Source organism: Staurois parvus, unplaced genomic scaffold, assembly GCF_062004578.1.
Source record: "Staurois parvus isolate SC_StPar_1 unplaced genomic scaffold, SC_StPar_1.0 ptg000193l, whole genome shotgun sequence".
NCBI classification, from domain to species: domain Eukaryota; kingdom Metazoa; phylum Chordata; class Amphibia; order Anura; family Ranidae; genus Staurois; species Staurois parvus.
The window spans coordinates 554,833-570,351 of NW_028317989.1; the positions used below are offsets into that span (position 1 = coordinate 554,833).

Genomic DNA, 15,519 nt, shown 5'->3' on the forward strand with positions numbered 1-15,519 from the left:
TAAAATGTGCTCTGAACGTCATCTAAGTCACAACAATAGAAGAACACAGTCTGCTGAACATAATACTACACAAACATTAGATGTTGCCATGGTTTAATTGCACATAACATGTAAACATTCACAGTGCAGGGAGGAAAAGGTATGTGAGGCCCTAGCTTAATGACTTCTCCCAGAGCTAATTGGAGCTAGGAGTGAGCCAACCTTGACTCCAATCAGTGCGATGATACTGGATGTGTTGCTGACAGCTGTCCTGCCCTTAAAAAACACACACCTGTTTTGGGTTTACTGGTTTCAAGAAGCACTGTCTGATGTGAATCATGCCTCGCAGAAAAGAGCTCTCAGAAGACCTACGATCAAGAATTGTTGACTTGCATGAAGCTGGAAAGGGTTACAAAAGTATCTCCAAAAGCCTTGATGTTCATGTGTCCACGATAAGACAGACTGTCTACAAGTGGAGAAAGTTTAGCACTGTTGCTACTCTCCCTAGGCGCGTTCGTCCTGTAAAAATGACTGCAAGAGCACAGCGCAGAATGCTGCATGAGGTAAAGAAGAATCCCAGAGTGTCGGCTAAAGACCTACAGAAATCTCTGGCACATGCTAACATTTTTGTTGACACATCTACAATAGGGAAAACATTAAACAAGAATGGAGTACATGGGACGACACCACGGAGGAAGCCATTGCTGTCCAAAAAGAATATTGCAGCACGTTTGAAGTTTGCAAAAGAGCACCTGGATGTTCCACAGCACTACTGGCAAAATATGCTGTGGACAGATGAAACCAAGATTGAGTTGTTTGGGAAGAACACACAACAGTGTGTGTGGAGAAAAAAAGGCACAGCACACCAACATCAAAACCTCATCCCCACTGTAAAACATGGCGGAGGGAGCATCATGGTTTGGGGCTGCTTTGCTGCCTCAGGGCCTGGACGGATTGTTGTCATTGATGGGAAAATGAATTCCAGAGTTTATCAAGACATTTTGCAGGAAAACGTACGACCATCTGTCCGCCAACTGAAGCTCCGCAGAGGATGGGTGATGCAACAGGACAATGACCCAAAGCATATTTATTTATTATTTATTTATTTATAAATAAAGCATACAAGTAATTCAACAAAACAATGGCTGCAACAGCACAGAATACGCCTTCTGGAGTGGCCCAGTCAGAGTCCTGACCTCAACCCGATTGAAATGCTGTGGCATGACCTTAAGAGAGCGATTAACACCAGACATCCCAAGAATATTGCTACACTGAAACAGTTTTGTGAAGAGGAGTGATCCAAAATTACTCCAGATCGTTGTGCAGGTCTGATCTGCAACTACAGGAAACGTTTGGTTGAGGTTATTGCTGCCAAAGGAGGGTCAACCAGTTATTAAGTCCAAAGGTTCACATACTTTTTCCTCCCTGCACTGTGAATGTTTACATGTTATGTGCAAATAAACCATGGCAACATCTAATGTTTGTGAAGTATTATGGTCAGCAGACGGTGTTCTTCTATTGTTGTGACTTAGATGACGTTCAGAGCACATTTTATGCCCAATTCATGCAAAACTCCACATAATCCCAAGGGGTTCACATACTTTTTCTTGCAACTGTAAGTAGCAAGTAGTAAGCCAAGTCCCCCCTGTGTCAATTCACTTACCTTTGCTCCGCGCGTTCTTCTCGCCGTGTTCCCGCGCCGTTCCGGTCTTCAGGGCAGACTGTGAGAGGGGCCTAGCTCCTCTCACGTTCGTCACGCTGCCCCGCCTACACACATCCTGACAGCCAATCACTGGCTATTAGGATGTGAGTGGCAGCGAGACTGGCCAATCATTGCATTTGAGCGCGCTGCCCTGGCTGTTTTTTTTTTGGATCACGCTCCGCTGGCTGGATTAAAAGGTCCGCCGGGCCGTAGTTTGCCCATTGCTGGGCTAGCTGCAGAGTCCTGACTTTTGGGGCGGCCGCCCGAGAGGAGGGAGGGGAGCGGGCGCCCGGCACACAGAAGAGCCGCATTAAAGTGTGTAAAGAGCCGCATGTGGCTCGCGAGCCGCGGCTTGCCGACCACTGTCCTAGGCGGTCAGAGCAGAAATGGGAGAGGGTACCTGTCAAAACCAGGAGCCTCTCCCCCACCACCAAAAAAAGTGCCATTTATGCAAGAGAGGGGGGACGAGGCCTTCAAGCAGAACTTCCCATTTTAGGTGGAGCTCCTCTTTAATATGGCAAAGCAGAAGGTGTGTCCTACTAATGGTTTTTCTCTTTAAACCTGACATAGATAGCCAAAGCTATATTCGGTAATGGCAAAGCTGTTTTGGCATTATTCCATGTGTGCTTGCCAATTAGTCATCCGACTACTTGCTCCTGTGGCATAAAACATAGTGCTCAAGGCTACAAATATGGAGTTGTTTCTGCAGCCATTTTAAATGTCCCCAGTGCAGGTTCATTTTCCGGAAAATGACTTGTCCAAGAATTAAAATAATTTTACATTTCTGCGGTCCTTTTTTATTTGTATCTCTAAGAACTGCATTTCCTCAGATTAGAACTCAATGTCCCATAAAATCAGTGCCAGCTGGAGACTCTAAGCTCTTATCAAATGCCAAGCAGACTTACAGAACCTAGATTTTCTGTGCCAGGGCAACAGCAAGACCCTGACACGCAATGTCACATAAACATGTTAGATGGTATCAACGTGCAGAGTATTTAGAAGAAACAGAGGGGATAGAAAGATATGTGACCATTAGGAATAAAACTCCATGACTGCATCAATTTTATATGTGAATAGCAACAGGAAAGGCCTGTGTTGTGTCAGACTGTAATATTGTAGAATTGTCACAATCTATAATTATGTAAATGCTACAACGAGGATTTGTGAAATCTCTAGCATTTGCCAGCTCTATTGTTGTATGGCAGGATTGTCCAATAATGTTCTATTGCTAAGTTGGTTGTATTTTTCTGATATAATGAGGGACAGCATTTCTTGATAAGACTTTCTTGGTTTGCATGTTCATCCTTGGTGAATTTCAGAGGACACAATAGAGATATGACCCGATGGTATTATTCAACTGAAATATGGTGAAGGTACAAATGACGGAAGTGCTGGAAGTATCAGCTCTAGGCAAGGTTGACAGTGAGGCACCTCAACCCAAAGCATGGGCACTCATGACATACACATGTAGGATATGGATGGTGTGGCTGCTGATAATTAAATCCCATAACAGCTTATTACCATGAAGAAAAAGCTACAATGTAAAAGGGCCGTACAACTAGGGGCGTATTTACCACGAGGCAAACAAGGCATTTGCCTTGGGTGACATTTTTCAGGGGGGCAGCGCCGCCCCCATGGAAGAAGGGATGATGGTTCTCCAGGGCACCGGGACTGGATGGTGAGTCTCTCTCCTTCTATGAGGGAGGGAATTGCTGTGGTGTACAGGGGACGCAGGTGGGGGGAACGCAGGTGGGGGGGACTGGTGGTCGGTGGTCGGGCTGAGGCTGCTGCCTGGGGTGTGATCCCTCTCCTCCAGTGGCTGCCGGCTAGAGCCAGTCTGTGCCTTGCCCTGGCTGCCCTTGTCCCTCCTGGAGGTATGGAACGGAGTCCTGGAGACACCAGGACTGGTGCAGGAAGCCGGGGGGGGGGGGGGGGGGAAGAGAAACAATCTGGGATACAGGTATACCCCAGGGCAGCACCTCCCTCTCCGGGAGGAAAAAAACACATGGGGAGGAGAGCCGCTGTCCCGAGGAGTCTGCCTGATCTCCAGAGTGGGGTAAGTGTCACACCAGGAATACCGGCATCGGGAGATCCCCTCCCCCCACCCGTACATGACAGCCACTGTACCCATTGCTTCAATTGCTCTAGAAGAGATGTCACCGGGAGAGTGGGAGAAGAATAGGGGGGCAGCAGATTTATTTTTGTGTTGCCTAGGGCTATACACTCCTGCTTACAACCGATGAGAGTAGCTGCATGACTTTGTTATTCTCAGCTACATTTTCCTAAAAAAACTTTGAGGAAAGCAACTCTTCCACTGGAGACAAAAAATATTTGTGTCCACCCATTCTTTGGCCACTCAATCACTTTAGGTTGAGGGGGAAGATGTCAGAGGACCCTAACATGGAATCAGGTTTGAATCCCATAAAAAAAAACAATTGATCAGCCTATTACAGAACAAACTACATTATGAAATATAGTGGGTGGCACAGTGGCTTAGTGGTTAGCACATCTGCCTTGCAGTAACTGGGTCATGGGTTCAATTCCTGACCGATGCCTCCTGCATGGAGTTTGCATGTTCTCCTTGTGCTTGCGTGGGTTTCCTCCGGGTGCTCTGGTTTCCTTCCACACTCCAAAGACATGCTGGTAGGTTAATTGGATCCTGTCTAAATTGGCCCTAATATGTGTATGTATGAATATGAGTTAGGGACCTTAGATTGTACGCTCCTTGAGGGTTAGGGACTGATGTGAATGTTCAATATATATATGTGCAAAGCGCTGTGTAAATTGACAGCATTATATAAAGTGCCTGAAATAAATAAATAATAGATGTAGTATTTGTATGAAACTTGTAGTTTATTCTCACGTTTAAGTCTACTAAAAAAAAAACTTTATAGCTTTAGCGAGCTAACTAACCTGTAAGGAAGGATGTTCCGAGTCGCACAAATGTTCTAAGTAGGGATGCCCCCTCCTCTTCCTGCTGCTGGAAGTTACTACTACAGCTGTAAAAGTTCCTGATGAGGACCCAACCCCTCTGTTAGAAGCATTCTTTTATTGCCTTGACCACCTGTAATACAATATGTTGATGGAGGAGACAATCTTGTGATTCATCAGTTTCCCCTCATCCAGATATTGTGTTACAGGCAGTGAAACAATGTTTCTCAATGAAGCAGGAGGGAGGAAAGGGCAGGTTCCTGGTCAGCAACTGTTTCACAGCAGCTTCACAGAAGACCTGCAGCTATTAGTCCTCATGCACATGGATGTTTTTACAGCGGCTGTTTTTGGCTTTTGATGTTTTTTTTCTACAGACAATAAACTCCCCAGCATGTTATCCTGTGTCCATGCACACATAGACTGTAATCAGCGTTTTTTGAAAGGGGTGTTTTTTGGCTGGAAAAAAACCCAGAACTAGTGGGTTTCTAGTAGAGGAGTTTTTTAGCTGGAAAAATGCTCTAATGCTGAAATATGCGGTAAAATGCAGTAAATCGTGGCAAACCAATATTTTTTGACCTTTTTTTAACAAAAAAACCCCTCTAAAAACGAAAAAAAAATCAACGCAGCAACACACTGCTAAATGCTAGTACAAAAAGCGCTGAAAAAGTCATGTTTTTAACATGACTTTACACAGCTAATGTTACCAGCGTTATTAAAACGTCCGGTGTACATGGAGCCTTAACAATGCAGTGTTGAAAGTTCAGATACAGGAAGAGGACAGGACATCCCTGCACATGAGATTTCTACAGGATGCATCAACCTGCACAACATTGGACACACTTCATTACAGGTAAGTTACCTCACTAAAGCTATAGATAACTTTTTTTTTCACTAAACTGCAGCTTTAACATTAGGCCTCACTATTTTGCATTCTGTTGTAACATTTTGAGATGCGAACAGCAGAAAAGTTCTCTGCACCTGTTGGGCAGAAAGGGGGTATAAGTACCCAAGACTGAAGTGGTTAAACCAGTCGAACTCGGTCAGTGCCAGTCTGAAGTCTGTATGACCTAGTATCCCATCTGCTGGTGTAATGGCGATTTTCAAGGCCCAGACTTTATAGAATGTCCGATAGTACCTTCATGTGTTTTATGCTTTGCGTCACTGTTATTATCAGTGACCCTGAAGTTCAAGGAGAGCTGGAGGACGGCAAGGAGCCACATCCGCCAGGACAAGGTGTGCAGACAGACTGCTGAAACCTATTTGTGTATAAATACAAAGGCAAACCAAAAGCCCTTGTGATTGTAGCTGCTGCACAAAGACCCCACAAATAGGAAGACACACAATCTACCACACACAATAGCTCTGTGTTTAATGCTGCGCTCTCGCATTTCTCACACAAACACACGTGACTTTCTGTTGACACACTTATATACACAGACAGGCTTGTATTTTTGTAGCTTCAATCTGGCATTAATCTCAGCCGTGCAAACAGAGGCTTTATCCTATCACTTCCCCTATACTATATCTTCTTGCTGACTCAGCTCTGAGTAATCAGCCTGTCTGAATAATGACATTTGAGGCCCAGCTGTGCTTGCATAATCCAGACACCCCCCCCTTCCTCTATGTTTTGAGCTTTCAGGGAACCAGTTCAAGCAGGATCCTCTCCTCCCTAAACCAGGCATCCCAAGAGTACAGTCCAAAACAACCCATCCCCCATATCTGCAGAGATGACAGTCACGGCCAGAACCAAGATCCAATCAACACTTATTAACTGCTTAGTGACAGCAACAGTTTGGCTCCCACAGGAACTTCAAGCGTGTTACATTTTTTTTTTTTTTTATGGTGGCCTACTGTGATTGATTCCTTTGTTAGTCCTCAATCCTTTGTAGTGGATGAAGGGAACAGTGTACACCATTTAACTCTGTCAGATGGAGACACTGTGTACACCTCTGTCAGATGGAGACACTGTGTACACCTCTGTCAGATGGAGACGCTGTGTACACCTCTGTCAGATGAAGACACTGTGTACACCTCTGTTAGACGGAGGCGCTGTGTACACCTCTGTCAGACGGAGACGCTGTGTACACCTCTGTCAGACGGAGACGCTGTGTACACCTCTGTCAGACGGAGACGCTGTGTACACCTCTGTCAGACGGAGACGCTGTGTACACCTCTGTCAGATGGAGACGCTGTGTACACCTCTGTCAGATGGAGACGCTGTGTACACCTCCGTCAGACGGAGACGCTGTGTACACCTCTGTCAGACGGAGACGCTGTGTACACCTCTGTCAGACGGAGACACTGTGTACACCTCTGTCAGACGAAGACACTGTGTACACCTCTGTCAGATGAAGACACTGTGTACACCTCTGTTAGACGGAGGCGCTGTGTACACCTCTGTCAGATGAAGACACTGTGTACACCTCTGTTAGACGGAGGCGCTGTGTACACCTCTGTCAGACGGAGACGCTGTGTACACCTCTGTCAGACGGAGACGCTGTGTACACCTCTGTCAGACGGAGACGCTGTGTACACCTCTGTCAGACGGAGACGCTGTGTACACCTCTGTCAGATGGAGACGCTGTGTACACCTCTGTCAGATGGAGACGCTGTGTACACCTCCGTCAGACGGAGACGCTGTGTACACCTCTGTCAGACGGAGACGCTGTGTACACCTCTGTCAGACGGAGACACTGTGTACACCTCTGTCAGACGAAGACACTGTGTACACCTCTGTCAGATGGAGACACTGTGTACACCTCTGTCAGATGGAGACGCTGTGTACACCTCTGTCAGACGGAGACGCTGTGTACACCTCTGTCAGACGGAGACGCTGTGTACACCTCCGTCAGACGGAGACGCTGTGTACACCTCCGTCAGACGGAGACGCTGTGTACACCTCCGTCAGACGGAGACGCTGTGTACACCTCCGTCAGACGGAGACGCTGTGTACACCTCCGTCAGACGGAGACGCTGTGTACACCTCTGTCAGACGGAGACGCTGTGTACACCTCTGTCAGACGGAGACGCTGTGTACACCTCTGTCAGACGGAGACACTGTGTACACCTCTGTCAGATGGAGACACTGTGTACACCTCTGTCAGATGGAGACACTGTGTACACCTCTGTCAGATGGAGACACTGTGTACACCTCTGTCAGATGGAGACACTGTGTACACCTCTGTCAGATGGAGACACTGTGTACACCTCTGTCAGATGGAGACACTGTGTACACCTCTGTCAGATGGAGACACTGTTCTCACAGATTCTACCATGCACATATAGGGTCAAAGTATGTCACATTCCCCCCCCCCTTGTGTAACAACAGCGGTGCCGTCTCCTTCTACAGTCTCTTTGGTTATCCATCATTAGACAAAGCAACGTTTATTTCAATCTGTGTAACTGCATAATGTGCACACTGTTGCAGGGGCGGACTGACCATTTGGAAACTCGGGCACTGGCCAAGGGCCCGGGGTCAGTAGGGGGCCCCATGAGATGCCCCTGGTACCTTTTTCATAGGCTTTTTTGAGTTTGGGCAAGGACACAGGGGCCCCAAGATCCCCTATTGCCCGGGGGCCCCATGAGTTGTCAGTCCGCCCCTGCACTGGTGTGCATTGTAAACAAGAGCTGCCATTAGATTTAATGTGTTCAATTTTTCAATATTTTTCAATATGTACACAGAGCAGCACAGTGGCTAAATGGTTAGCACTTCCACCTGGCAGTACTAGGGTTGTTGGTTTGAATCCCAACCACGGCACCACCTGCCTGGCGTTTGCAATGCACACTGGTATGCATTGTAAACAAGAGCTGCCATTAGCTATAATGTGTTAAATTTTTCAATATGTGGGTTTCCTCTGGGTGCTCCAGTTTCCTCCCACACTCCAAAGACATGCTGGTAGGTGAATTGGATCCTGTCTAAATTGTCCCTAGTATGTGTATGAATGTGAGTTAGGGACCTTAGATTGTACACCCCTTGAGGTTTAGGAACTGATGTGAATGTACAACACATATGTAAAGCGCTGTGTAAATTGACAGCGCTATATACGTTAGGGACCTTAGATTGTACGCCCCTTGAGGGTTAGGGACTGATGTGCATTTATTTATTTCAGGTACTTATATAGCGGCGTCAATTTACGCAGCACTTTACATATATATTATACATTCACATCAGTCCCTAACCCTCAAGGAGTGTACAATCTAAATGTACAATATATATATGTAAAGCACTGCGTAAATTGATGGTGCTATACAAGTACCTGTAATAAATAAATATGTAATTTTTATCGCCAGTAGTGCACTGCACAAAACATGTAACAACTACTGTTTTCTTGGCACACACCATCACCTTGTGTTAGTGTCAGCCAAAGGACATAAAGCAAATTGCCTTGTTCTTGCATTTGGACTGTGTTGGCCAGTCTAACGTAGTCCAACTCTGCTAGTGTGAACAAGGCCAAAAGTGGCCCATAGACATTAAAGCCTAACTTCATCCAAAACCATTTGGATAGCATAAGAACAGGTAATAAATCTCTGTCATTTTACTCATTTCCTGCCCTAGTGACATTACAGGAAGTGAGGAAAATCTCTCTAAGGGCTCGTTCACACTTGATTTATTTCTAACTCTTGCCAAATGCCCCTATAGCATTTGACAGGCATTAGACAGGCATTTGGGAAGCATTTTTAACGCTCCTCAAACGCTCCCCAAAAGCCCTATGCGCGTTTTTGAGCATTAAAACCGCACCACAAAGGCCTTGAATGAAGTTAAATGGTATTGACGCTCCGCAAATGCCTCACAAATGCCTGCCAGGCGTTTGAGGAGCATCACCATAGACCTAAATGGAAGGCTTCAACTCCTCCTGACTTGACATGAGGCGTCAGTTTTTCCGTGACGTAAAGCGACTTGACGCTAACGGCTGCCATGTGCAGAATTTTCATAGGCGTTAAAAATGCTTCCCAAACGCCTGTCTGACTCCTGCTGACAAAGCTAGTGTGAACATAGCCTAACACAGACAGACAGTAAAAGAATATTTTCTTAGCATGGGGAAGAAGATAGGAAGAACTCACCCCAGCAGAGACCCAGACAGCAATGAAAACTTTACAGAGGTTATAGCCTTTTCCAACACTATCACTAACAAATCAAACATGTGTTTCGGCTGAAGTTATTTATTTATTTCAGGTACTTATATAGCGCTGTCAACTTACGCAGTGCTGTACATATATATTGTACATTCACATCAATCCCTAACCCTCAAGGGGCGTACAATCTAAGGTCCCTAACCTACAATTTTAGACAAGATCCAATTAACCTACCAGCATGTCTTTGGAGTGTGGGAGGAAACCAGAGTACCCAGAGCAAACCCACACAGGCACAGGGAGAACATGCAAACTCCATGCAGGTAGTGCCATGGTGAGAATTTAAACCAGCGACCCTAATACTGCCAAGCAGAAGTGTTAACCATTTAGCCACTGTGCTGCTGAAATTGGGCATTAAGGAATGGCCAAACTTGCTTCAGGTAACATTGATCACCTGGGATGGATTTATATGACCAATCACAATTGTTTCCCCAAAGACAGCTGATGCCCACAACGCACCAACCTCACCCCTCCTCCATAGGTATAAACAAGTATGGTGTACAGTTGGGCACCGTAGGCCTATGCCTACAGACAGAAGAGGGAAAGAGTCTTTATCCTGAACAGCTATTGGCCACACCTTTTTTAACAATCATCAATAAAAATACAACCCACATCAATGTATTTACAAACTGCCTATTCTTTGTAAAAGAGGTGATCACAGCAGGATAATGCTGATTTTGGCACCAAGGTTTGTGTGACGGAAATTCATCCCTTTGCTTGACAGGAATTTACATCAACTTTGTAGAAAGAGCTTAAAAAATGTTCAACATCAGGGTTCAACAATCCACCATCTAACTTTTCTGACCAATCACAATTGTTTCTATAGGTATAAACAAAGATGGATGTACCATTAGGTACTGTAGGCCTGTGCCTATAGATAGAAGAGGCAAAGAGCCTTTTCCCTGAACAGTTATTGGCCACACCATGTTTTACAACCATTATTAGAAATGTAACCAGAATAAATGTACTGACACATCGGGGTGGATTTATTAAAGGCAAATAAACTATGCATTTTACAAGTGCAGTTGCAGTTGTAAATGAGGGGAATCTCTGTTGACCTCCATCATCCAAACACATGCAAGCAAAATGTTTTTTTTTTTTATATTTTCCTTGCATTTGATTGGGTGATTCTTTGCAAAGTAAACCTCTGGGAACAACTTCTCTTGCAGAGTGAAACTGCACTTGCAAAGTGCACAGTTTATTTGCCTTTAGTAAATCCACCCCTATGTCACAATGTTGAAAACCAGATTAGAACCTATTCTTTGTAAAAGAGGTGATCACAGCAGGGTGATGCTAGTTTTGGCACCAAAACGTGTGTGATGGAAATCCATTCCTTCACTTGATGGGAACTTGCATCAACTTTGTAGAAAGAGCTTTTGTTAATAAAAATGTTCAATATCAGGGTTCAACATTCTTGGCTGTCTAATCTGTATGCAGCTATACTGAGAAGAAGATTTACTAAAGGCCAAGGTGGAACAGCTTACATAGTAATGTACTCCATCTGTATATCAGCTTCTTGGCTATCTAGTTTTAATAGGTCATTTACATATGAAAATTGCACTGTCTGCTTTTTTATACCTATTAAGAACATGCTGTAGTCTCCAAAAGTATCTTCACATTACACATCTGTGCACTATAAGTCCTCATGCACATGGATGTTTTTACAGCTGCTGTTTTTTTGGCTTTTGGTGTTTTTTTCTACAGCCAGTAAACTCCCCAGCATGTTATCCTATGTGTCCATGCCAGGGGCGGACTGACCATTTGGAAACTCGGGCGCTGCCCGAGGGCCCGGGGCCAGTAGGGGGCCCCATGAGATGCCCCTGGTACCTTTTTCATAGGCTTTTTTGAGTTTGGGCAAGGACACAGGGGCCCGATGATCCACTATTGCCCAGGGGCCCCATGAGTTGTCAGTCCGCCCCTGGTCCATGCACACATAGACTGTAATCAGCATTTTTTGTCTGGAAAAAACCCCAGAACTAGTGATTTCTAGAGGAGTTTTTTTAGCTGTAAAACGCTCTAACGCTGAAAAACGCAGCAAAATTCATCAAGAAGTGAAAAACCAGTGTTTTTGGACTTTTTTTGACCAAAAAAAACAAAAATTTTTTGGTTTAAAATTGCTAAAAACAGTGGCAAAATGCCGCTAAACGCTAATGCAAAAACACTTAAAAACTTGCGTTTTCAACATGACTTTACACAGCTAACGTTACCAGCATTATAAAAATGCCCAGTGTGCATGGAACCTAAACCTAAAAATGTTGTAAAATGTACAAAAACAATACATTTTATATACCAATTTTGTATTGCTGAGCATCTCAACAAAAACCTGGATATGCACTTCAATATCCTTCCTTGGAATTACTAACCGGAAGTCTGCTGTATGTGAAGAAATACATCCCCTTGGATCAAAAAGGTTTCCAAAAAAAAAAAACAGTTTCAAAGCAACATTAAGGCTCATGTAGGTGGAAGCTCTTTGCCAACACGTCATTTTCTATTCATAGATAGTGCTGCTCCTACACATGACTTCCATTACATAATGAAGTGGTTGATCTTCTTTGTGTGCAATTCCAATATACCTCAAAAGGACCTGCTGAGAACTACTACCACCACTACTACACTATTAAAGTCAATGGGAATTTGGTGAGATAAACTCCGGTGAAACATCATTTTAAAGCTCTGTTCACATCATGAAGGTGAGATGGGGTGCGCACGTATTTTTGTGTGTTTCTGCACGTTCCCATGCAATGTGTTTAGGGCAGCCTTTTAATGTCAATGAGCTGCTGTACAAGTGAGAATCATGCAAATAAAGACTCTGATCCTTTTTAAAAATTATGCCTTGCTGTACTTTGTTATCGTAATTAGTGCATACGTGTTAGGGAGAAGCATGGGGGGGGGGGGGGGCATTCACACTAGAGTTTTTCCATGCTGCGAATCCCAGCAGCAGTAATTTACCAATGCTATTGGTGCTTCAAAAGCCAATTTAATGCAGAAAAACAAAGCCCCTCTACAAACGCAAGTTGTACTTCATATTTGCTAAAGCTGTGGTTTGGACAGCATTAAACAGATTCAGATTCTTTATAATGTTTTTTCTTTTGATAGTTGGGACCTTGCATATGACCATAAATCTTAAAGTGTTACTAAACCCAGGACCCTGCATTCATTATATGTGGTCTCCCACAGTACACACAACATAGAAATGCAATTATTTTAGTAAATATAAACTGCTAAATACCTTTTCTCATCAGCAGTATATAGCATGTATTGTGACTTCTATCTGGCTTAGCACTGGTTAAAGCTTGTAGGAGGAGTTTTCATTTTATTCTGACTTTCCTATGAGGGTGCATGACCCCTTACCCTCTGTCTAGACAGTGTCTCTAGTAATACACACCAAACTTAGCATGTGCAGAGTGCCTCCTAGGGCTCTGCATTATCAGCAGATGGATTGGGGACTGTGGAAGAAGGGAAGAATCAGAGATGACAGGATCAAACAGCCTTAATTGTCTGGAGATATGAGAATGGAAAAGTATGCTTACAGTACTTCTGAGAACCCTCTGACAGCAATTAAAAGTAATGGCAACATCATTATATTATGAAGCCAGAGATAGTTATTACATCTCCAACTTTATAAAAAGCTTTTCTCCTACTATACATAGCTCAGTGATTAAAGTGGAACTAAAATGCATCTGAGCACCACACACTAAAAATGCTATTTAATTCATTTTTAATATTCAAAGCAAAATCGCCCATCCATCCATGTCTCCATGCTTTATTTTGGTGAGAAATCACTTTGAAAAATACCCCCTAGCTTTTCTAACAACGGCCATCTTGAGTAAGGGCAGATGATTCACGTAGAATATACTTTCTAGAATCCCTTGCCCTTAGCTCAAGCATGCTCAGCTGAAAAAAACCCTCCTCCGGATGAATGAAAAACAAATGCCCATGAAGACTCCTGGGGTAGATTACATAATTTTGGTCTAGGCCCGAGACCAGATGGCAACTGAAGAAATAAAAAAAAAAAAAATTACCAAAGCTAGCAGCATAAGGATCAAAAATAGTTAACATTGATTGAGTTTAGTTCCGCTTTAACCAGGCTGGCTTGCAGTGCTGAGGTTCTGAGTTTATTCCACACTTTTGCAGAATATGGACAATCTTCCTATACTTAATGGGATTTCCCTGATTGCTCTGGTTTCATTACAGAACCTACAGCATATCAGTACATCAACTGCCATTTACAGTTGCATGAATACTGTAGAGTAATGTAAATGTAAGCTTCAGCGATAAAGGGCTGATGTAAATAGTAAATGGCTGTGTGTTTTCCATAAAGTAATGAATATTACAGTATATATATATATATATATATATATATATATATATATATATATATATATATATATGTCTCTGTCTGGCAATCTGATGCATGTGTCTGGTTTTGGCGGTTGCCAGGAGATCGGTTCTTGTTTGACTGCATTGTGCCAACTGTAAAGTTTGGAGGAGGGATTATGGTGTGGGGTTGTTTTTCAGGGGTTGGGCTTGGCTCCTTAGTTCTAGAGAAGGGAACTCTTAAGGCGTACCAAGCATACCAAGACATTTTGGACAATTTCATGCTTCCAACTTTGTGGGAACAGTTTGGTGATGGTCCCTTCCTGTTCCAACATGACTGTGCACCAGTGCACAAAGCAAGGTCCATAAAGACATGGATAAGCGAGTTTGGGGTGGAGGAACTTGACTGGCCTGCACAGAGTCCTGACCTCAACCCGATAGAACACCTTTGGGATGAACTAGAGCGGAGACTAAAAGCCAGGCCCTCTTGTCCGACATCAGTGGCTGACCTCACAAATGAGTATCTGGAATAATGGTCAAACATTCCCATAGACACACTCCTAAACCTTGTGTACAGCCTTCCCAAGGGAACTGAGGCTGCTATAGCTGCAAAGGGCGGGCCAACTCAATATTGAAACCTACGGACTAAGACTGAGATGCCATTAAAGCTCATGTGCGTGTAATTGCAGGTGTCCCAATACTTTTGGCAATATAGTGTGTGTGTATATATATATATATATATATATATATATATATATATATATATAACATATATAATTTTTTTTTTCTCCAGAATCACATGTAATGTCACACAAGGATAAAATATATTTGAATGACATACCACTTGGTATTTCGCTATATGTTACTCACATAAACAGACACCTGCCAAGAGTCGAAGTCCAGATTCAGGGGCAAAACACGTTGGAAAAAGAGGTTGTAGTACATAGTTGGAAAATGTCAGTGCAATAACTGCTTGATTTGTGGGATAAATCACTAAAACAGCAATCCAAAGTCGGAGGAACCTGTAATGAAATAGACAAACTGTGAAGTAAGATGATTTATCCACCAGTACCATCTCATTACAATGTAACATTGGGGTTTACCCCATGTTATCATATTCAACACCTACCCTGCAAGACCTCCAAAGATATCTTTAACATATGAATAGTCTCCTCCAGACTTTGGGATGGTGACTCCAAGCTCAGCATAACACAGAGCTCCTACTGCAGTGATAATGCCTGTAACAATCCAGACGATGAGGGCCAATCCCACTGAACCGGCATTTTCCAGTACTCCCTTAGGTGACACAAATATACCAGAGCCAATTATATTACCTGCAAGAGAAGAAACAATTATTTTGTTGATTGTTCTATTAAGTACAGCTCAGATACATATAAACAACACAGTAACACATGGTTATATTTCAGAAAGCAGTTCAACACATAAAAAAATTGTAAACA

The 15,519-nt window shown here is 43.6% G+C and overlaps 1 protein-coding gene across 1 annotated transcript in view; it reads right to left on the reverse strand.

Moving 5' to 3' along the window:
* The window catches only part of SLC7A8 (solute carrier family 7 member 8), an 83,450-nt gene that overhangs the window by 50,485 nt on the left and 17,446 nt on the right, over window positions 1-15,519 (reverse strand). The window contains exons 3-4 of the mRNA XM_089677863.1: window positions 15,189-15,393; window positions 14,930-15,081 (exon numbers count right to left, since the gene is read on the reverse strand). Of these exons, the coding sequence (XP_089533989.1) occupies window positions 14,930-15,081; window positions 15,189-15,393 (357 nt within the window). The remainder of the gene's footprint in view (window positions 1-14,929; window positions 15,082-15,188; window positions 15,394-15,519) is intronic.